The sequence below is a fragment of the Chanos chanos genome, chromosome 8, assembly GCF_902362185.1.
Source record: "Chanos chanos chromosome 8, fChaCha1.1, whole genome shotgun sequence".
NCBI lineage: Eukaryota > Metazoa > Chordata > Actinopteri > Gonorynchiformes > Chanidae > Chanos > Chanos chanos.
Window position 1 is genome coordinate 15,822,871 of NC_044502.1, and position 25,264 is coordinate 15,848,134.

The following is a 25,264-nucleotide window of genomic DNA, read 5'->3' on the forward strand; positions in this document are numbered from 1 at the left end:
CTTCTCTGTAGCTTACATTCTTTTTTGTATGCCAAGAAATAGTAGCATAGGTAGCTTTCTGTTGTATTTCATGATGTATTAATGTAAATGTTGAATTGTATTTTCGTTTGTTTCTTCCGTCAGCTCTTACGGTGTGTTTGTACGGAATATATGGCCAATAAAACAAATTTCATAAACCACCCGTTGAAGACCAGGACCTTAAATCAGCCAGGGATGCTATAGTCAGTAAACGCCTCGGTGACTGGGAGAGAGAAAACAAACCACGAGAATGCCATTTCGAGTTTTTCCCTCACCGTAGCAGGAATCACGCCCCTTCCTATATTCTACGGCGGCCCTTTTCAGTCACGGCAAAAAGCCAATGACGAAATGGCAAATCAAAGAGAGAGAAAAAAAAAATAGAAAAAGTTTGGTGATGGAAAGTGAAAGGAAAGCGCTGTAGAAAACAGAAAGAAAATAATGAGCATGACACGGTGAAGGGTCCGTGTCAATTGCTACAGCTTCATCACCAAGCTAGCGGGCGATGTAGTCCCTGTGACGAAAGTTAGGACCTTTCCTAAGCAAAAACCATTGGTAGACAAATCCATACGCGAAGCACTGAATGTACGCACTGCTGCCTTCAACACCAGTCTTCTGAAAGGGAACATGGACGACGACAAACCGGCGTCATACAAACTAAGGAGGGCTGTCAAAGATGCAAAATGACGGTACAGGAACAAAGCTGAGTCACAGTTCCAACTCTCTGGACACCCAATGCATGTGGCAAGGGATACGAACAATATTGGACTTCAAAGGCAATGTCTCCTCTATGGTGAGTGCTGATGCTACTCTTTTTCACGACCTGAACTCTTTCTTTGCACAGTTTGGTGGTAATGACGCTAAAGTTAGTGTGGCGAGGATAAGGGCTTAAAGTACACCAAGTCAAATAAAAAAAAAAAAATATTTAAATTGTAGCCAACTACACCACCCTGGGAATTTCGCCCAGAGAATTTCAACCTAGTACTAGCACATAGAACACAAGTTTGTTAATACCAAGAAGCCAGAGACGTGCTTTCAAATGTAAAATTGAATTTTATTGACCAAGGAGGTAGTGGAATCACTGCACGGCTGGAATCATGCAAAAGTATTCTGGTGACAATTTCAATGTAATAGCGAATGATATTTATTGCGGATACAGTCAACCCTGCAGGTTACAAGGTGGGACCATAATTAGGAATTCTTTATTACAGAAATAGCCTTAAAAGTGTAGCAGTACAAGAATATAAAATACTTCCACTAGCACACCATCACAACACTATCACGCAGTCAGACTTCCACTATCACACTCATCATACAAATAATTACCCACCCTTGCAACTGGAGTAAAAAATAGGGCATTGACAGCAGAGCTAAGGCTTACCTTGGGGGAGGCAGACTAATTGGGAGGTGTGCCCAGGTCCCACACCACATGCACGCACACTGCAAACAATAAGTGAACCAAGCCAAGGTGCTCCTGGAAACTTCACACTGTGAGGGGACACCACCAGTGACTAGCCTCCCCAAAAGGGGCACTCAGCTGCAGCCTGGGTTCAAAAGAGTTATTAATTGAATAGTGAACACACCAGATCACATACCATTTGGTACAAAACTAAACAAAACCAATAAATACAAATCACACATCCACAGAAAAATGAACCAATAAAATGAAGGACCAAAAAAAAAAGAAAAAACACAGTTAAATAAACACAACATGGCCTGCGCAAACATTGCGCACACCGGACAATAATGAAGAAACGGAACACACTCCACTGAGAGACCGACCGTCTAACAGCACGAGCAATATTCTAAAGCCAGTATAAGCAAACTAAGACTGATGAAACATAAGCGAAAGAATAATAGAAACAACAACGGAAACCAAACAAAGACAAAAAAAGACAAAAGAGAAACAAAAGGGAGACAAAGCAGCAGCTTCAACCAAGATGCGGCACGCCAATACCAAATCTCCTTTGCAGGTCTAATACTACCCACAGTATGGCAATCGCCCATCAATGACAGATAACCCCAGGCAGTGCTACAGCGAGGCAGGTGAAGCTGAGGATCAGTAGCAGAGGAACATACCGAAAGTCACGCTGGCAGTAACTACAAAAACCAAGCTTTCTAATAATGAAGGAGCAGGTGGCAGAAGGAGCGGATATCCAGAAAGCAAACCTTCAGGTAGCGTTTACCTGGGCCTTTTATGCACAAGAGTTTGTCAGTTATGCTAATTAGTTACCAGCAAACTGAATAGATACACAAAAAGGGGGAGGTGACGCTACCCGGCTACATTAGCATAGATACTAGCGCTTGGGAATCGAGCCCTGCTGCGGGAGGCGAGCTCACACTCACTGTCTCAGAGCATGACATCAGGAAAGCTCTTAAACGAGTAAACACTAAGGAAGCAGTGGGTCCTGACGGCATTCTTGCGCGTGCCCTAAAAACGTGCGCAGATCAGCTAACCCCTGTATTGACAACAATGTTCAACCTCTCCCTGGCCCAGTCTGTAGTACCCACATGCTTCAAAAGATGTTTTTGTTCCTGTGCCCAAAAAGTTAAATGACTTCTGCCCTGTAGCCCTCACATCTGAAATAATGAAATGCTTTGAGAGGATTATGAAGAACTACATCTGCTCCTCTCTGCCACACACTCTGGACTCCCTTCAGTTCACTTACCATCCCAACCACTTCACTGATGATGCAGTCACTCATGCACTGCACACTGCCCTATCTCACCTCGACATTGGCGGGGGAACTATGTTAGAATGCTGTTCATTGAATGTCGTTAAGCTTTTAACACTATAGTCCCCCCTTACTGGTCAGTAAGCTCAGTAACCTTGGCCTGCATAACTCTCTGTGCAAATGGATCCTAAACTTCCTGACTGGTAGACCAGAGGTGGTTAGGGTGGGCAGCCTCATGTCCACCTCTCTCACCCTCAGCACTGGTGCTCCCCAGGGGTGTGTCCTCAGTCCCCTGCTTTACTCCTTGTACACACATGACTGTGTGGCAAAGAGCAGCTCCAACATGATCATAAAGTTTGCAGATGACAGTGCAGCACCAGAGCCATCAGGATTATGAAAGACCCCCATCACCCCAACCATAGACTCTTTCAGTGGCTGCGGTCAGGCAGACGCCTCCGCAACCTCAAGGCCAATACTGAGAGGCTCCATAGGAGCTTCTTCCCCCAGGCCATCAGAACACTAAATGCAGCCCATACTGGAGTCTAACTTCAGTTCTGCACTGCATCCCCATACATATTATATTTATACTGTGTATACCTATTTTGTTCACTATATATGGTATTTCTGTCATTTATCCCTCAGGGTAACATCCAACTTGACTGTCTATGTAGCTCTTTTAATATGTTTTGGCTGTTTAATATGTTGCTCTTTCTTGCTCCCTCTTACTAAGTTATTCTTATTCTTAAATTATACTTTTCTTATTGTGAGTTTTGCACAGTCTGCCCTGCTGCCGACCTTCATTTCACTGCTGCTGTACACAGTACCTTGGCATGTGACAAATAAAACTTGAAACTTGAAACCAACGTAACACGGGGTACACACCAAATAATACCAGACAAAGAAACAAGGAAAGGAGTACTTATAGACAGCTAAATGAGGCAAAACTGAATACAGGTGGAGTCAATGACTGAACTAAAAGGACTAAACCAAAGAATAGGTAGGAGACTGTTAGCAGCAAGACCTCAAAATGGCCACAAAGTATAAATAACCTGTCACATGTCAGCATTGTCCTGACATTAATTACCTCACTGGATGCAAGCGCGGGAAAACCTTTAATCCAAATCATACATGTGAGGAAGGCGAAATGCCTTGTTATTTTCAGCCCATCTTAGCCTCTTAGGACCGCAAAAACGTTTCTAAAGTTGCGTTTCAGACAGTGACAATGGCTGACAACCTGAGTGAGGGGAGAGACATTGATGTGCTCCACTCACTCAGGAACACAAGCAAAGCATTTCATGCTGAAAACAAGCAAACAAACAAAAACAAGCATTTCGCCTTCCCCACGTGGATTTCAGCAAATCAGATGCATTTCATCGGACACGGGTCTTGAAACGATGGCATCATCTAAAACGCGCTCACATCGTATCCGACTTTAAAGGGAGACGAATGCAAACCTCGCACACGGTCTTAAAGGGATCACGTTAATGTTGGATCTGGCCTTAATGGGTTAAACCTTGGTGCCATGGTGGTTAATTAAGGCCAGTCTGGACAACTTTTGATATCTTCTTCTCACCTCATCATCTCCAAACATCCTTTCCAATGTCCAAACAACATTTCAGATTATTACCCCCCAACATGTTCTCTGTCTCTCTCTTTTTCTCTCTCTCTCTTTCTAACATAAGTACACCACACACAAAAAGCACCTATAACTTTAAACACACAAGTTTCTTTGTAGTTTTTGTACAGTTTCAGAGGTGTTCATATACCATCAGGATTCTTTACATGGCCTCTGTATTCCAGCAGCTTTATTTGACTTTGATCAGAAAGCTGAGCTCATGTTCCCTCGTTATGCCTATCTATAAGCATGTTACTTGAAACCAAATTCACCTCTGTCATATTCATTGGGAGATTTAGAGACCTTGGATCGTAAAGCTGTTTTTTTGTCAATGACTATAGTAAAACCTGCAGCACAAGTAAAAACTAAACTTGCCATTGCTGTCAGCCTTGATAAATTTCATCTGCAATGTATTGTTTTCACAATCATAATCACTAAAATACTCAAGAACTGACAATCATCATACCTGTTTCATCTGACAACATTGGCACATCCACCAGTGAATCTCATAAAAAAAGAAAAAATATTATCCTTATATAAACAAGTGATATCAGTAAAGGTGTAAATTCAATGGGAGATGTCTATGATCCAGTAGTATTTAAAATACTTTTAGAAAGACCTTACTAAAACAAAATACATGCAATATATTCAGCCAATATACTACTTCAAATTATTTTAAAATGATAAGTTAGAAAAAACGAAGAAAAACAAACTTTGTAGAAAGTACCCATTATGATGAATTACAGTACAATGTAGAGAAACTTCATTTCTCAAATATGTGTAAGTCTTGTGCTGACAGTAAAATTCGTTTGAATGATTTTTCGAAATATGAACATTAATTATGGGCCATTTCTTTGTCAGATAAAATAATCACTTCATATGCCAACCATTAGGATACTGTTTAATTTAGCATAGTTTGTGTCAGGCCACTGTCTCTACCTCCCTGTTTTCTTCGCATGGTTGAACCTGATTGGCTATCTCCTGAGCCTATTTGGACCTGACTGGGTAAATTCCTTTTTACCTCATTATTGTGTGAAGCTCTCCTGAGTTTGTTTACTCATTGTGTCTGCATACATATTTTTGGGCATTTCATGCTATAGGTTGAAAATAATAGACACAGAGATGAAATTTAAGGTCTTTTTTTTATTAGAGCTTAATGATGGTTGAAGACAAAGAGGAAAACTCACTCTCTCTGTGCGCTGCACAGACTGTCACTAGGTGCAAACAGTGCCTTGGGATAGAGATATGCACATACTCACATGCCCTTGGTGTAATGGATAACAAGCACCTTATGTCATGTTTTTTGGGAATGTTGTTCTTTTTTTGTCCATGTGGGGTCCTCAGTCTTAGTTTTGGTTCCTGTTTAGTTCATTATTGCTGTATTGTTTGCACCTGTGTCTTGTTCTGTCTGTCTATTTAAGTCTTCTGTTCTGTTGAGTTCTTTGCTCAGTCTTGAGTTGTTACCCTGTGTGCAATTCCAGATCAAGCCTTCTCGTAAGCTCTGAGTATTTTTGTGTGTTTTCTTGGATTGCCTCTGTTGCTGACCCTGTTTTTGCCTGTTTTGTTGAACCAAGATTCTGCCTGCTGTTTTCCCTGGATTTGACATTTGATATTTCTGCTTACTGGTTTTTTGGCTTCTGCCTGGATTTGTTTTCTGACTTTTGCCTGACCCCCTTGGATACCTCTGCCCAGATTTACCTATTAAAAGGAACCACCTACTGAATCACTTTTGCCTTGCTCTCTGCTTTTGGGTCTACCTCTTGGTGGCACAAGGGTAAGGCCCTGGGCTTCCATGCCAGAGCCCCGGGTTCAATTCCCAGGTCAATCGTTACACCTTACATACACACTCAAGCATCCCATAATAGAAAAGCAAGTATAACCTTATTTAACCCTCCAGTCTGTGTGTGTGTGTTTGTTTCTAACCCTACATATTCTACTTGTTCCTACCCCCTCCCCCTCCCCAACCATTAACTCTAATGATCACTATTAGCATGCAAGCGAATCACTCATCAAGCTTCTGTACACATAATGTGTGATCAGGCCATTATCCATCTACATCACCAAAATGAGGAGGTCTAACAGCTTCACCCCTTGCACCATGCAAATGAGGGAGGTAAGCTTCAATCCCTGTATCATGCAAATGAGGGAGGTCTTTCCAGAGGAGGCTCGTTCATTGAGGAAAGGGAGGACCATTCCCCCTAAAATTTAAGAGAAAAATAAACTTCAAAGAGAAAAATAAATACACATAAACTTAACAGACTAATCTGTTAAAATACTGATAATATACTTTAATACCTCAGTCACAAAAATCCCCTCCCCATGTCAAAATATCAACAGCACCCCCTACCCCCTACAATTGAAAATTACTGTACGGAGGTCCGACCTCCCCAAGCCTCCCATTGATGTCCATTATAAATGGTTGTTACCCCAGCGGCTCATGAGTTGTGGCTTTTAACATGGGGGTGAATGGCAGTAAGGGAGGACAAACCTCCCTTTGGGCGGGTCTAGCCAGAGGCTCTGGATTTAGTGTCTAACATCAGTGAACCAATCAGCGGAGCTGACTGCGCTGGTGAGAGTTTTGTGGGAGGGGGTTAACAATCATGCAAGAACCTGTCTTGTGTCATTAGTCATACAGCAAGGATAAGAAGGATTGTCGTGTTTAGTCGAAAAGCAGCAGAGAGACCAGTTCCAAAAATCGAGATTACCAAACCAAATGGTAAGGTCAGTGTGTTCAATCAGTATAACAATCTGTTTTTAAATTCTAGCAATTTGGCTTTAAAATGACAGCATGCAGCAATTAACTACATTTTAGGTACATTTTAATTGGCAAGTAGTTTTGGTATCATCCTCAAGTTCATTTTTATAGTACATGATCGTGTAAAGGACAGAACACAACTGTAATTCCCTCTAGCCTCCCAGGCTATGCACTATGTAGTTCTGCGGTCAGACCACCCCTTGAAAATGTAAGACCAGCTTTCACAGTACAACATTGCCGACTATATCCCAAAAAGACACCAGTTAGAATGCTAGCAAACTTTTATCAGTGCTTACTATGCTGGTGTTGTTTTTTGCATGTCTTTTAAGTAGTTAGCTCAGTAGTTTTAGACCAAAACTCCTTACTGGTGCTTTAAATGTGTCTGCATTTTACATGCCCGCATATGCCCTCACCTCCACCACCCCACCACCACCACCACCACACTTTACCAAGTGCACTTTCTTTCCTCCCCTACTTTTACAACCAGCTGCCACTCATGCCAATGATACAGGGAAATTCTGGTGAATGGTTCAGTGTCAATATTAGACCTAATACTAATATCACTTCGCTGTAACCATAACTTTATTTCAGCGCCTGAACCCAGACAAGTTAAAATTATTCCGAAAAACTTGTCGCTCAGCGCTCTGAACACTGAACCTAGACATTATTAAAAAAAAACCCTTCATCAGCCTTAACATATATTAAATAACAACATTAAAGTAACAAGTACAGTAAGACTCTTTGAATTCAATATTCTGGCTAATTAAATTCCTGGATCACCACATTCAGTAACTTGGAAATGATTTATCACATACTTTAAGAGTTGAAATGTGAATGTACACATTTCTTACAATGACTGAATTCAAATGGCACAGGATGAATCAAATATTGAATAAATTGTGATTTAGACGGGATTAAGGCACATCTGTTATACACACACACACACACACACACACACACACACACACACACACACACATACAAGAGCATCTAAACTACTCGCAAGAAGGCAAACAACAAATGGTAGACAACAACAGTATCTTCACTATCTAAAGTATGTATGAATGAACAACAACGTGAGAATGAAGTATTACTCACGAGGAGGCACGTATAACCAAAACAAATTATCTGAGTGATATTCTAGTGGAATTACTTGCACACAAAAGGGTAGTGAGGGAAGTAGAGAAAAGGAGGAAGAAGAAGAGCAGGCCCAGCCACGTTCAGGTATGAGAGACCCGAGTTTCTGCGGTTGACTGTAGGAGACCATGAGCAAGACTTTGTATCGGTGCCAGGAGAGTCTTTAAGCATTGCGGATCTTCTGAAGTGGTGAGACTGGGACAATTTTTCGCAGAGACTGGCAGGGCGGAAGGGACAGATAACCTCACAGCTAACACAACCAGAACTCAACTAATGCTAAGCCAGAGCTAAGCCAAACTGAACTGTAGCTGATCTGTAGCGAAGCGTGTGATAAAGTTTAGCTCCATTACTTGGTTGGCAGCCAGCTCTGTAGCACCATTACTGTCAATGCCGTGGCCCCACTGCAGCTAATAGGAGGAAGTAAACCTGCTGATGGAGTAACTAGCAGCACTGGTATGATCCTTCCTATCTCGGATATAGACCTGAATGTGGAAATTTCTCGGTCATAAAACACTGTCGTGGCATTAAAGAGTGTCCCCACTCTTGATACTCTTCCCATGCTTCCCTAACTTGGGCCTCTGCTGCAGCAACGGCTTTGGTGAGGTTAGCAACAGTACTGAAGCCGGGAGTCGGGGAGGAGATGGACATAAGCTTCACACAGATCTGGTGTGCCAAGGAGCTTTATAGGTTGCATCATGATGACCTCATAAGGGCTGTGTTCTGTGATTCGATTGTCAGTTGCCATCATAATACAGGGCATCAAAGGGAGACCATCCACCCACTGAAGTCCTTCTGAGTGCATTTTAGCTAATCGTCGTTTCAAGATGCCATTGGTCCATTCCACCATTCGAGATGATTGTGGGTGGTTCGTGCAATGAAGGGACCAAAGAACACCTGGTAGTCAGCTAACTTTCTGACAAAATCTTCCTGTGAAATGAATACATTGGCCTGAGTCTAAGACTCAGGAAGTCCCCACTGGGGAATGATGTTCTGCACCAGCATTTTAGTAATGTATTTAGCTGTTCTCTTCTTTATGCCCCTATCCATCTGGAGAATTTGTACACAATGACTATGACATCTTGTTTCCCCTTTTCCTTTGGCAGAGTGATGTAATTAACTTGGAACTGTCTGAAGAGTCCTGGTGGTGCATTAGGTTGCAACATTGGAACTGTGGTTCCAGCGGAGGGATTGTGTTGTTGACAAGTGTTGACAAGTGTTCTTAACCTTCTGCTCTCAAGCCATGGTTATACCAGAGTGAGGAGAACCTTGAAACCATGGCTTTTGGTCCAATGTGGTGAACCCTGCATATCTGTTGGGTCAAATATGGTAAGAGACAGGAGGGAGCAATGATCCTGTCACCTTTCCTCCATATATAAACATCATGCAATTTTGCACCATTCTCCATTCAGCTCCATCATTCCCCTGGTTCTGTACTGTCTTGCATGTCAGATATGTGTTTGAGATTACAGATGGTCTTCTGCCCTCAGCTTATGTGTGTCTACACAGCCTGGACAGAGAGCTTAACAAGGCTCTAGTAAGTGCTCAGAACGCTGTTGACTCTTGGGAGTGTTTACTGAGAAACCATATTGTAAAACTGCAAAAAACAAAGAAATGAAGATATTTTTCAATTAACAGAACTTCTGCGCAGACACATCTGCCCTTCATTTCGTCCTTGATCAACAGTTCCCTGTCTACTGCTACAGTTCCCTCTAACCTGAAGTGGGCATGGGTCAAGCCACTGTTTAGGAAGCCCACTCTAAACCCAGCTGATCCAGTTCAAGACACTAGCGCTGGCTTACTAGGCTACAAGAGGCTCCGCCCCATCCTACCTTCTGTCTCTGATAACTCCTTATATCCCAGACCTCTCCACTCTACCACCTCTGGTCAGCTGGTGGTCCCCTCACTTCAGGAACCTGGCAGCCATTCTTCTCGACCACGCCTCTTCTCTGCCATTGCTTCGCACTGGTGGAACGACCTTCCTCACTCAGTCAGGACTGCAGAATCACTTCAGGAACCTGGCAGCCATTCTTCTCGACCACGCCTCTTCTCTGCCATTGCTTCGCACTGGTGGAACGACCTTCCTCACTCAGTCAGGACTGCAGAATCACTTCAGGAACCTGGCAGCCGTTCTTCTTGACCATGCCTCTTCTCTGCCATTGCTTCGCACTGGTGGAACGACCTTCCTCACTCAGTCAGGACTGCGGAATCTCTTGCCATCTTCCACAGGAAACTGAAAACTCACCTTTTCAGAACCCACCTGTCCCCCACTGCCAAACCTCCCTTTCTCTGTCACAAAAAAATGTACTAACCTTGTCCCTATGTTGCAAGTCTTCTTTTTATCGTTTATTGTTACAGAATTCCAGGAGCATGGCACTGAGGGTAATTCATCTATAGTCTTATTGCGATCTTTGCTTATGGGGCAATGTGATCTGATTGATGCACTTACTGTAAGTTGCTTTGGTTAAAAGCGTCTGCTAAATGGCAAATTGTAAATTGTACATAAATAAGCCACACAATAATCAAAATCATGACATGTATGTAAAGTTAACTAATATGCTTCAGTAATTTATCAGAAGGCTACTTTCTTAATAAGAAGCAAACAACCGTCGTAGATTTCTGCTGCTACACGCAAATGTGTTAAACATTCTTTAACACTGACAAGTTAGTTGTCAACTAGTCTAGGATGCTACTGAAACATGAATACAGTAATATACAGTACCCAACTTATCGTGTCCAAATGAGGCTAAAAGGTGTCATCGAACTTAATTGTCTGACTCTAAGCTTACAGATTGTTCTATGTCAAGGGAAGTAAATAGAGAAGAACGTACACAAATGTTTACATTCCTTCCACTCTGAAAGCTCGAACTAAAATGGCTCCCATTAATACAACTCACTTGTGAGAATGCATACTTCTGCCTCTAGGTGTCAGTGTTGAGCACATTACTGAGGACAGAATAGATGGTAATGGGTCACAATTAGGGATGTCCCGATCAAGTTTTTTGCCCCCGATCTCGATCCGAGTAATTTAAAATTGAGCATCTGCCGATACCGAGTCCCGATCTGATACTTGTATTTTCCAAGATAATACTGTTGCACAGTTCAAGTACATTAAAGTTATTAAAAGCAATCCAGTGTATATGCTTGACAACTGAATAGCTCTGCAATACATTAAGAAAAAAAATTGCCTGCATGCGAGCTGTTTCTTTTTTTATTATTATTATTATTATTATTATTATTATTATTATTATTATTATAACCATTTTTTTTTACAAAATAACAAAGTAAACCTTGCTGTAAAGCTCTGGTTAGGGCAGTGTCTGAAATGTAGTGTCGAGAGGGTAAGGTGTAACATGGCACCAAAAGCTCCAAAAGACGGCAACAACCTGAGGTGCGTTCAAATTAGCAAACAAAGGCAGACGTTCGCAAACATTTTGAAGCAGTTTTTTGTTTGCTTTGAGTTCACTGCAACAAACATGGAGACTGGACTAAAGGAGATGTGTGTCCAGATGGGAGTTGTCCCAGAAAACGTATGTGTTCAATTTTATTTAATCTTCTTACACCAATTCAAGTTACGTTGACACTTCAGTTACATTGATACTTTTTCTGAAAGTCTCTTTGTTGTATGCTATCATTATCAATCTTTAGTGTTAGCTAAGTGATTGTGTTGCTCTCTGGTCGTGAAACAGTTTAGGCTAACTCGCATATATCACATACAGCTAAAGCGTTAGGTATTTAAATTTTGAAATGATACCTGGGTTGTTATTAGTAGCCTAGAGGATTAATGTTGTCAGAGTATGCTGACCTAAAAAATGTTCCAAGAAAATCTGTTCGCCTGGAACATTCACCTCAGTTTGTTGAATTTGAACGCACCTCTGTATTCACTACCACAGCGATTGGCTGTTCATCCAACGCGATGGGTTCAATTAGGCCTACCCTCTCTGTAATCTCTTTGACCTTGTCGCTGTCTTGAGGAAATTTCTCTCTCCTTTTAAAAGTATCCTCCAGTGTGTATTGCTTTGGTGCAGCCTTTGCCTGAGATACCTGAGTGAACTCACTGTATTCCGTTGAGTGCTCATTTGTAAGGTGCTGTATCAAATTGGTAGTATTGAACACAGCTCTGTTACTCCCGCCTTGCAAAATGCTTTCATTGTAGAAATTACAAGTGGCTGTTGGACTGCTTTCGTTTCCCAAAATATAAAATATTTCCACACTGCAGACATTTTAGCTGCGTCCTGCCACAAATTGTGCTCTCCGTTTTCAACATCTGTGGGACAGCTGATGTAAAACAAACGATCAGGCTTAAGTTCGTGCTCAATAAAGCCGATACCGATCAGTTACAAAATGCCTTAATCGGCCCCGATACCGATCTTTGAGACCGGATCAAGACATCCCTAGTCACAATTCCTCTGTTTTGTGGATGGATGATATTATGTTACCACCACTTGAAGTCAAATCAGTATCACTTGAAGTCACATCAGTGTCATTCATCCTAGCGACCCTTTGGCGGCTTCATCTGCTAAAGCATCTCCCCCACTGACCTTGTCCTCCTTCTTAGATTGAGCCCTGACCTTGAGATCTGCTACTGTGATGAAGGACTTTGAATGTCCAGCAGTGAGCTGTAGCCCTTCAGCCACTCTGTATTGGTTGTTCCCACGTCAGCAAATCAGAAACCACACGGGTCTCCCTTATAACGTTGTGATCACCGCCGTCTTAGCCGTCATAAAGAATTAAGGGAGAAGACGTGTGGAGAGACTGTTACTGTTTGTATACTTGGTGAGTAGTGCCGCTGGGTACTTCATGTTTTTTCTGCAACATTGTGTGCATTTGGATACTCGTAAGTACATCTCTGTATTGGTGTCAGATATAGACACTCTTAGGGCTTACATTTGTGTCGGTTCATCTGGTAATCATGTCCGCCATTTTGCTGCTGAGTTTGTTCGCCCTTTGTTCTCTGGTGTGAAGTAGTATGTTTGCATTGTTCATATTGTCTTCTGTATGTAGTATATTCATGTACCACATCTAAGGTTGATAATACATCACATTGTGAGTAGTAAGTGCCTTATTTGCGAATATTATGTCTTTTTGTATTCGTAAATCACAGCAATGTATGTCATGCTGGCTTGCTATGCAGATGCTAGTTCTTTCTCGTTCACCATAGACATGTGTATTGAAGTACCGTATCGGTATTACTACATTCTTTATTCAGTTTAAATGTGTATATGTATGTACCCACTGTGTGTATCTGATTGGTGTTATTATTTCTGTGCTGCAGAAACACATCTTGCACACATCCCTTTGTACACACATTCCTTTGTCCATACACATCGCACACATTCCTTTGTACACACATCTTGCACACACACATGTCTTATCCACACATTTCTACTTTCATTAAAAACCATTAAAGGGACTTCTTGTCTTCGCATTCTGACTGGATGTGCCCTAGTGGCCTCACACTTTCATGAACCATATACAGTATACAGTCCTTTATACACATACACCATAACAGCTACCATGGTGGGAAGGCTGAGGGCATCTAGTAATTGGACTCTCTCTGGACAGTTGTGAATTAGTGTTTCAGTGGCTGTCAGGTACCCAGTCTTTTTCCATAGGGCTTTAAATTTATGGAAGATCCCAAAGGCATACCTGGAATCCATGAAGATGTTAGATGTCTTTCGCACGACCACTAGTAGAGCTTCAGTGAATGCATGGAGTTCTGCTTGTCGGGGTGAAGCACCCGCTAGTAACAAGCCCCTGGCTGTAACTTCATGACTCGAAGCCCATCCCAGATTGCGTCATTCCTCAGTTGTCACTGATCATCTGTTGGTGAACAGTATTAGGTCAGGGTTTTGTAGTGGAGTAGTTTGATGTGCTCACCTACTTCCAGAGATGCCTGAGATATTTAAGAGCAATCATGCTCGTCATCCACAGGATTGCTGGGAGGTGTCATCGTAGTAGCTGGATTGATGGGAATGGATTTCTCAATTGTGATACTTGACATTGCCAAGGCAACTGACTGTTTTGTCCCTGACCATTTAGCTCCTGTAACCTGTAAGGACTGTACCAGGCTGAGAGCTGTGTGGACAGCATGAAGACACCTGACACCTAATTTTTGATCTAGGATAATGGGCCCTGTGAGATGAACTGCCAAGTATGTAGCTTGCACTGCTCTTAAACATGGTCCTATTCCTTGTGGAACAGGGTCCAATTGGGCTGAGAGGTACCCTACTGGTTTGTGCTGATGTCCCCACTCTTTGGTCAGAACCACTGTCATAAACACCTGATGTTCATGGATGTGAAGAACTAAGGGTCTTGAAGTGTCAGGAATACCTAAACCAGGTGCTGACACTAGGACCTGCTTAATCTTATTGAAGGCTTCTCTCTCCTCATCTGTCCATGTCAATTGATCATTCAGATGAGGATTACCCTTGAGTTTAAAATCCAGAGGTTAGGTGAGTTATAACTGTCTAGTCAGGTGCTGTTGTAGTTACACAGATCGAGGAAAGATCATAGTTGCTGAACCATGGATTGCAATGGAAATTGTGCAATATTTAGAGCTGTGCGAATGCTGGAGTCCAACTGAGTTCACTCCAATCCTCTGTTAGAAGGATGATTAGGCGAAGATTGGGGGTGAAATCCACCCTTTATTAGAAATTCAGTCAACAACTGAACAGGAGTATGATAGGCGTGTGTGGTTTCTGTACAAGGAAACACAAAGGAATATAAACATTATAGACATGGTATACAATTCTAATATGAGCCACTAGATGCCGTCAAAACCGTCAGAAATTAACTTTCTGGCTCAGGATGAGTCAGCAAGAACTGCATCGTAAACATATCCTAGCCAGTGGATATTCACTCGTAGTAATACAAATATAATTTACTAATTTATAAAGAACGATCTTATACAATTTCACACATTTATACGGGGCTAGAAAGACAACATTGCTCACGGAGTTAGATTTACATATTCAATCTATCGCTATATATTGCTGGTCCACATATTGCCACGTGATTAACCTTCCCATTAATACCTTGATTAGGAAAACTTCGCGGCAGGTCAACCCGACAACAATATGCAATGCACAACACAAAATGAAATGTAAGTCTCTTACTTCGCATTCACGCACACAAAGTTGGCAGAGAAAATGAACTGGCGAACTACACATTACCCAGAGGCACAAAAAACCGAACTTGAAAACAGTGCAAAAAACTGGGAGGAGGGTTTCGCAATGAGGCAACACGCGTCATCACCCCAACTATTCTAATGCAAAGGGAGTTTTGCACAGAAATGATCTGACAGCAGTCCTCCTTTAAAAAACACCGTCTCTTCTACAAGCACAAACTCTCATCACACTACAAGCACCTGTCATTCAAAGGAAATATTCTCTGCCCATAACCAACAAGCATAAAGACTCCATATAGACTAAGAAATTGCCCCGCCTCCTAATTATTAGTTTCTCAGAACAAGTTCGAGTCTCAACTTGCTGTGAATTATGCTGAATCTTGATTATGTAGACCATAGTATTTATCGGTCTGAATGTTTGCTTAGCCTTCAGCTGAGGCTGCAAACACCAAGCTAATTTACCTCAGTGAACGATAGTGTTATTTCATTCCCGTCACACCGAATGCCAGTAGTTGTCTTATAATGTGTTAATCATGTGGAAAATGTCGTGTTTTATGCATGTGTGCTGTTGGGGAATGTCATGTTTATGTATGTTTACCACACTTAATCAGGCATTCCTAGTCATTTCTAGCAAAGGGTTTTGTAATCTTTTCTGCCAGCTGCGCATGCACACTAGACACTAGAAGCGCCAGCCTTCGTGCCATGTGGTGGAGTGCCTTAAAACTCTTCTTAATCGCGCAGCACCATTTAGTGGTGTATTTCAGCATTGCTTCTGTAATGATGCCATGTAAGATGTCATATTATTTAGTGACAGTTTTTCATTGTTATTTATTATGCTCATAGCTACAGCTGTTCCTGTGTTACCCGACTGATGTCATTGTATGTACCCTTCTTTTATACCACTTATAATTTGCTATTTGCAGCCTGTGCACATAGAGGGCCTTGCCCAGTTGAGGGTGGTGGGGACCCAGTGAAAGTACTCATGTGTTTTCCTATGTGGTTTTGCAAATTCTCTCACATTGTGATTGTGCTGAGCTGTGCCTTGTCCCTTTATGAGCTTTGTTCTTTATAGCCTACTTAGTTCCTGTTCCTTGTTCTCTCTGTTAGCCCTGTTGTACCTGTTAGCCCTGGTCTCCTTTTTAGCCTTCCAGTGTATTGACCGTAGCTTGTAATTTGATTTTAGATCTTACCTATCCCCAGTAGTCTGTTTTGTGTTCTGGAATCTGCTGGTTTATTGACTCAAAATTTGCATTATGATTTGAATTAAACATTTGCCTGCACTTATATCCAGTCTCCCTCAAGTCATGACAGTATACCATCTGCCAACTAAACTGTCACACCTTGGTTCTCTCTCTCCTCCTTTGCTGGTTATTCTAATGTTAGGTTTGTTTATGCACTTCCTATTTTCCTTTAATTAATCCTTTTTTGTTCAAATAAAACTGAGCAGTCTACGCATGCACCCAGACTCTCCCTCAGTCCATGACAGAATTCCACACCAAAACATGGATGCGGCAGATTTGCCTCAGTTTGCACAGCAACTGGACAGGTATGATGGTTCCCCTTGGAAGTGCTGGGAGTTTCTATCTCAGTGCTCCTGGTACTCTGCACAAGAGGGGATCCACGGTGACAATACCCAGATGACAGTGTTTATTAATCTTCTAAAGGGATAAAACTTTGCCATTGGCATCATACTGGTGGCGGAGAGAGGCGCTATTTTTTCCTCACCATTTTACCTTCCCTAAATTCTCAAATTAATAGAATAAATTAATCTCCCAGTTTTGTGCCACCTTTGAACCCCTGCTGGGGGCTACCATGGTGAAGTCTAAGTAGACTGGGAGAACTCTACGACCAGAAGAGCATAGGAAAGGAGTTGTCATCTGGATGAGCAGGGTTCGATACCCACTGTGGCAGCATCCTCGGCTTACTCAGCATCCAACCACTTGTTGCTGCTACCTGCATCAGTACTCTGGGTTCTATACTGTTAAAATGCTAACCCTGCACATTCATCCAACTTCTCCTCCTTTTGTGACAAATGCCTACCTCCACTGATCACAAGTCTGACCAGTTAATCATTCAGTTATGGGTCTCATCTGTTCCTTCTCACTTATCCTAAATTTTTTTAAAGCTCTGGTCCTTCTCTAGATCATTGCAAACTCTTCCCTTTCCTAAATGCATTGCAGAGCATTATCTTGTAACTTTTCTATGAATTTAGATTTTTAGGCCTGTTTTTGTTCCTGTGCTCCTGTACCTGTTCATGTAAATCTGCCTACCTGCTCTGCCTGAGTCATGTGTTTCTGCCTGTTTGTTTCCCTTACCTGAATTGTGTATTTCCCCAGTCTGTGCAATAATCTTGACTTGCGCATACGGTACATTTAGCCTCCTGGGACCTTCCATCCAGTTATTAAATGAAATATTTAATTATTTAGCAATATCATCAGTCAGCAATATCCCAACTAAAATTCTCTCATTTTGACTGTATGTCAGATATCATAATCCTTTCTTTTTTTTATGCTGTGGGTGTTTCCACCTATGCTATATAAAGAATGTAAAGATGCAAGTGTAGGTCATACCTACAGATTCAAGTTTTCAACAAGGATGAGTTGTCTGTAAGATGTGATTTTGTGTCTGAGTAAGATATATTTATAGTTTTTATTTGTAATTTTATAATTGTACTCCTCCACATTCCATTACATGGGGTATTATTATTACTATTACTAGTAGTAGTAGTAGTAGTGGAGATCATAGCATTATCAGGAATAGCATTTAAATAATTTGATCATTAAGGCACTACTATAATTGAGCACTATTATAATTGTCCTATTGAAATGTTAGATGTAAGACAATTAAATATTTGTTTTACTTGAAACAATCTCTTGAAATACAATTTTTTTTTTTACTTTTCACAAAAGGTCACTTTTAATTAAAGTAAGGTCTTTTTAATTCTGCCTTCTACCTTAGGTAGAATTCTTTAAAAAGAATTTGATTCAGGGAATCAGCTCATATTTTATTTTCTTTGATTTTGATTTACAGAATACACATAGTAATTTTGTCTTGCCTCAGGTAAAAAAAATCACAAGAGTTGATGAAGAACACAGACCTGAATCAGACTGGTGAGATGGCAGCTGTGTTGTTCTGTTTCCCTCATCTGCAAAACTCCTGCCCTCGAACTCTCAGATTGTCTGTTATAAGGGTGGCTATGTACGCCTTCATGCTGACCACCATTCTAATGACTGTGTGTGGAAACCTTCTGGTCATAATTGCTATATCACATTTCAAACAACTACACAGTCCCACTAATTTCATCCTTATATCCTTGGCCTTGGTTGATTGTTGTTTAGGCTGCTTTGTTATGCCTTTCAGTATGTTGAGAACAGTTGAAGGATGCTGGTACTTGGGGAAACATTTCTGTAGAGTCCATTCCAGTCTAGACATTATGTTCTCTACAGTATCTATATTGCATCTGTGTTTGGTTTCAATTGACAGATACCGGGCCATCTGTCATCCTTTGCAATACAAGACAAATGTTTCTACCCTCAACGTGATCATATATATAGTTGTCATCTGGTTGACTGCATCTACTTTCAGTTTTGGGCTTGTGTTCTCAGAGGTAACTACGGAGAATTTCAAGACACTTGTACTACTGGATTCTTGCATTGGTAGCTGTGTTTTCATTTGTGGTAAACAATGTGGGATCACCGTTTTTCTTGTAGCTTTCTTCATTCCAGGAACTGTAATGTCCTGTTTATATATTAAGATCTTTCATGTTGCTAGAAAACATGCCAGGGTCATTTCTGACAGAATGGCCACAGTTGCTTGTCATGAATTAAAGAACAGAGTATCAGAGCAGAGAGAGAGGAAGGCTGCTAAAACGTTGGCAATAGTAATGTGTGTTTTTCTGCTATGCTGGGTCCCCTTCCTCTGTGCTTCTCTTGTTGATCCATTCCTGAACTTTGTTACACCTGTTGATGTTTTTGAGGCCCTCTTCTGGTTTGGTTACTTTAATTCTACATGCAACCCTGTAATCTATGCCTTCTTCTATCTGCACTTTCGAAAGGCATTTAAAATTATTATAGCAAAGATTTTTGGCCTCAAGATTACCTCTACTACTTTGTTCTCTTCATGATCACACTTTCACCACCTTCACACCATCTTTATTCAAAAAGAGTGAGCTAGATAAAAAATCAGAAATAAATTCTGATAAATTATGCCTCTTAGAGCTATTTGGAGAGATCAGTGAGAGAGATTATTTACTCTAAATTACAGAAAATAAGCAAAAAAGGCAAGGGAATATGAAATTAAAGTGGATAATTTGAAGATCACATCTTTCCAATCTTGTTCCATTTCTGACCTTGTCTTTTTCAAATTTCCTCTTGTGGTCTCTATTTTGGAGAGCACACTCAAATGTGCATAGGTGGCCTAAAATGGCTTAAAATGCTGTTGCTTGGGTATTGTTATGGGGATATACACCATGGGTGTGTAACTCTGTTATTGTTTTTGCCTCATCTGGTTTTTACTGATGATTCATCTCTTTTGCTGTCATTTAGACATTTTCTCTTGTTTGATAAATAAACTAGGCAGGCATGTCAGGTATGGCAGCGGCTTGCATAGACCCACAACAATACAAGCCTAAGTGGTACTGCAAAAGGAAGCAAAACATTCTGAGGTTTAAAAAATGTTCCATCCTCCCCCTCTTACTTACATCCAAAAGAATATAATCACTTTTTTATATGATGCAACTTTACTCACAGACTCCTTTATTTCTGCTTTTGTTCTATATATCATTTAATGAAAACAGAAAATTTTGTAGTCCTTGTACAAATTTTGTCCACCAGATTTATAATTAAATTAAAACACTGAGCACAAATAATGTTTTTATTATTATTGGATGACTGTTGGGTCTCATGATCAAAAACAGTGCACTCAGAGTCAGAATGAGGAAGAAAAGGAAAGAGGAGCTCTGAATAAGGTATGCCCCTTAGAGCAACTTGGAGAGATTACTGAGAGAGACATGACATTCTGATGTAGACAACCTTTATGCTGACAATTATCTCTTTAAGGTGAAATTAAACCAGACAAACTGAGGGCCACTTATGAGATTCATATCACACATCAGTGTCAGTAAGCACACCATGTGTCATGAAAAGGAACTAAGACATAATTCTTTCATGCTCTTTCTCATTTAAACAAAAATGTCTGTGCATTTCATTTCAGTTTCTTTCATAATGATGAAATAGCACTTATTTACTATTGGCCCTTTATTCATTGATCAGTTTACACAAATTTCCACACAAACAGGAAATGCTGTATAGCTTCTTGTCCAATCTCTGTGAAACCTCATATACATATCAAATGACTTTCCTATTTTGTCACATACAATGCGCAACCTTAAAGCAACAGGAAGTGAGATTTATGTATGTATTACTGATTTAGATATAAAATTTAGCTATTTGGTCATGTGCTCATTAAGATGATTTACTGCTTATTTAAAGGAAATGTAGATGTACTCTTTGATTCACCAGTAAATTGCACCAAACTTTAATTGCTGTTATGACCCTTATGATAATCAGCTAAATGTGGAACTTCAGAATTTAACCATCACTCATGAACATGACCTATCCATTTATTGTATTTGAAATATTTTACTAAATGTTTATTCAAATAAGACATTTTACTTTTTATAAGAGCATTACATACTATACATTCAGTTAGAAAAGCTTATGTACTTTTTTTTTGTTTTCATAGTATTTAGGGTATTAAGGACTGCTGATTAGCAGATATATTGCTGATGTAGGAGCTGGGGTTAAGAGGTCAGGGAAGCCACCAAGTTACTGATTGTGTATACGTTTCATCACAGACTATGTTGCTGAAACCAGGACTAAGTATGTGAGGAGGGCAATTTAATATGAATGATATTTTTACGGGAATACTGGAATACTGAGTTTTGTCTATAGCACCTTGGTAAGTTTAGTTCTTGATATACCATTACCAGAGAATTGCTGGTCTAAGTCTGAATATTATTGGTAAAATATGTTATATAGTGACCACTATATTTTTAATTACTACACAATATAGAGGTGTCTTATTTCCTGACAGTGGATACTACCTACATTGTCATTAAACTGTTTTCTGTAACATGCACATATGATTCATTCCTTTTCTAGATATAGTAGTCTCTTAACAAGTGAAGAGTCTCCTAACAAGTGAACTATCATAGTATGGAAACTACAAACCAAACACACATTAAACCTTGGTGTCATTGTAGTGAAATCAAAGGCAGGCATATTAGGAACACTGTTAACACAGTCATTGAGTATAATGTGGTTTTGTGCACTTTTGCATTGAGAAAAAAAGACGAGAAAATCTGTCCAAGTTGCCAGTCTTAAGGTTGTCTTTGCAACAGTGTGGCAATTAACACATATAGGTAAGAAAACTAATCAGGTGAGACCAAAGTGGTTCTTTGTTTAGATCAACTTGTTTTTACAGGGTACCTTGCATCACCAGTGTGTCTTCAGTGATGAGCACTGTATTACATCTGTGAGAGATGTGTCTGTATTAAAACTGGAAAGTGCTAACAAGTCCCAAAGGCTTCTTTGGTAACACTTGTCAGAGACCAAAACCTGTGTTTCTATGTGTGTGTGTGTGTGTGTGTGTGTGTGTGTGTGTTTGTTTGGGGGGGAAGGGGGGGTGAGGAGCATGTTAGCAGTTGTTACAAACTTAATACTAAAGCAAGCCTTTATATAGGTCACATTTTGATTAATGAGCCTTCCCATCTATGCTCCAGTGACAAGCAATTGAAACAGAGAATACTTATGATTCAACATTCAGTCATGCTAAGTCTATTCTGAAGTCATGCAAATAAGTCTACAGTGAGAACCAGAGCAGAAGTTTCACAGTACATATGCAGATATTCTGTGTAAATATACACCTGTGATGAATACTGTAGGAGACTGGATGCCTCCTGCTAGTGAGGTATTTAATGAAACAAAGTTACAAAGGAAAATAGGAAAGTTACACTAGACACAGTAGCCAAGGAATGCCAGAAAAATGACATAAGAGCAAACCTGGCAGACTGGTGATAGACCACTAGAAGTACAAGGCCCAGTGACTCACACTAAATATGTGAGACACTTCAAAGACCTGAAGAAAAAAGGAGGTATTGACAGACTGGCACAAACAGAAGGTATGATGGAATCACTGACAAATTAAATCAAAACAAACAAACAAACAACAAACAAACAAAAACACCACTGACTGACCAGCAGAGGGGGGAAGTGTAGGCAGAGTCATGACATTCCTCTGAACCCCCTTCTGATAACAGGCCAGGTAAAACTGGAAATTGGCAGAAAAGGAAATTATTTGGCCAACGAAACTGCAGGAGCTGGAGGTGAGCCAGGGGACAGGTTTGGAGACCCAGAGGGCAATGTTGGAGAACTGGGCAAGAACAGTAGGTAATCCACGTGACAGGCCTGGAGTACTGAGAGGAGCAGGTAATGCTCAGTTAACAGTACTAGTGTGTCTGGAGCTGGAGACCTGGGCAGTGCTACAGATAGAAACCCATGAGAATCAGGTGGAGCACGTAACTGAATTCCAGAGCCTGGAGCACCTTCAGGACCCAGAGGCTGCTTTAAAGGAACAGTTACTGGAACTGGTGGCTGCTAAGGAGGAACAGGAGGGTGAGTGAGATCCATTTGACACTGGAAGTTCAAGAGGCAGCCCAGGAGGGAGGGAAAACCCTTCAGTAGAGTACCGTCATACTGGTCTTGGAGAACAAGATAGGGTTCCTAAATGAACCAAGGGTTTGTTGCTGCAATCACAAGTGTGCTGTCACAAATAGAATGGTAGACTAGATGCATGTGCGAGTGAGGTCTTTAGCGAAGGTTACCTAGGCATGCTCTTTCATACTTTTTTTATTGCTTAACACTAGAAGCGCCGAGCGCCGGTCATTTGACCGCTGTGACGTCTTACTAGAAGCGCCGTGCTGGTTTGACCCACTTATACCTAGAAGCGCCGCGCGCCGGTCATTTGACCGCAGTGACCCAAAAAAAAATTAAATCTTTGCACTCGGTCAAATTTCAGGGCCGTCCTTTCATGACTTTTCCTAGATTTGTGCATTTTATCACCCAGTATCCTTAAATTTTCAAAATCACCCCGGTACAAGCTAATTTAAAGCTATTTTGCTTCTAATTCTGTGAAACTGCTGTCAGCCTCGCGTTCGGCCATGTTGTTTCCTGCCTTTGAAGGCTGCGATTCTCTTTTCTCGCAGCAGATGGCGCAAGGGTTCGCTCGTACTAGTTTTCTGTCTTTATATATATCGAGAGTTATAAGAGTCATACATTAATATTACATAATGTGCAAAAATGACGACAATTTAATAACTATGAAGCGCATTTTTGTTTCATGTAGGCCTACATGGGCGTATCAATTGTCACTGATTTTTGCACTAGCCTACTTGAACCGTGCGTAATTAGTCATCATATGACTGATAGTTCGTGTGTAAACTAGGGTAAGCTTTATTCTCATGTCATGACATTACATTATTTTAGAGCTGCAAAAATAATTTACAGTATTAAAATGCAAATGTTTTGTAAAGCGGACAAACGTATAATAAACGCATTTTTGTTTCACGTAGAGGGGCGTAACTAATTATTATATGACTTAGATAGTGAGCAGGAATTTTGCGAATGCTAATTCATTCAATATAATAACACCCTACGCAAGAGACGGCACAGTATAGGTTGAACAAACTGCTGGCGCGAGAGTGCAATATCATGAGAGAAACCCCAGGGCCCACATGTTATGCCAGGGACAATATTACAAGTCTATTGGACAGTTTAGTGTGTTTGACTGACACAGAAATGTGGTGAAAGATTCAGAAATACTCTGAAGCAGAAACTGATCGAAGTGATGATCGAAAAAAAGTTCAAACTGCAGGTCTCGTTTGTTTGGGAGGTATTACGGGCGGTGAAATCATAAACCCGGACGACTACTGGTCTGCTAACGTGGGAAATCCCATTTTCAGAGACGGATGTCTCGACAGAGATTCCACGATATCATGCGCTGTCTGCGCTTTGATGACAAGAATGCAAGGGCTGCCCACCTTGTGACAGATAAATTAGATTTTCGATAAAGTATTGCTTCTTACACACCTAGTGAGAACATAACTGTAGATGAACAACTGTTCTCTATCAAGTTGTTACTGTGTCGTTTCACACAGAACATGGCCATTAAACTAATTTGCTATTAAATTCTGGGTGGCCGCTGACGTTGAAACAAAATACATGTTGAGCGCAATTCTCTATCTAGGGAAAGATGACATTAGGCCGGCAGTAGGCCGAAAATTTCTTCCCCTCGTTGGCACTGGCAAACAATCTTTTGGTCTACGTTGAAGTGAACTTCTGAGTTGATTGACCAAGTGATTCATGACGCGGTCGTTGGGAGGGGGTTGGGATCACACCTAGGCTATTGTTCTAGGCTGTCGGTCGAATATCTCTCCACATGAATTGCGAACACAAAACATCGAGGTACAACATTCCCTGCTGGGACAGGCTGTGTAATAGTGGTTACAGCATCCCGACACACAGGATAATAAACAGCTCGAAAAGCACTTTATCTGTTTATGTACTTAGTGCATTTCACTGTATACACTATCTCGTGTATCTATCGTGTGTAATGTATATTTCATTCTTTCTTAAGTATTTACTGTAAATAAACTACACAGCTGTCGATTTACCAAAAAGAAGGGCTTTTTCGTGCTGTAATTTAGTTTCAATAAATGGTAAAAATTCGGCCATCTTATGCTACGTTATTTACTCTAAAAGCCTACACACCTGACACAGCTTTGTTTACGAAAATCCATTGCGACATACATATTTTGTAAAAACAACATCCATGCATATTTATTCATTTCCAAGCGGTGCCTACATTTTCTATTACATGTGTGG

The 25,264-nt window shown here is 40.8% G+C and overlaps 1 protein-coding gene and 1 pseudogene across 1 annotated transcript; one reads left to right on the forward strand and one right to left on the reverse strand.

Annotated features, from left to right (window-relative positions):
* LOC115819351 (uncharacterized) overlaps positions 1 to 25,264 on the reverse strand; it is a 91,206-nt pseudogene that overhangs the window by 27,515 nt on the left and 38,427 nt on the right.
* Positions 18,406 to 19,446, forward strand: LOC115818300 (trace amine-associated receptor 4-like). The gene has a single exon (XM_030781648.1). It carries the CDS (start codon positions 18,406 to 18,408, stop codon positions 19,444 to 19,446), a length of 1,041 nt encoding a protein of 346 aa, XP_030637508.1.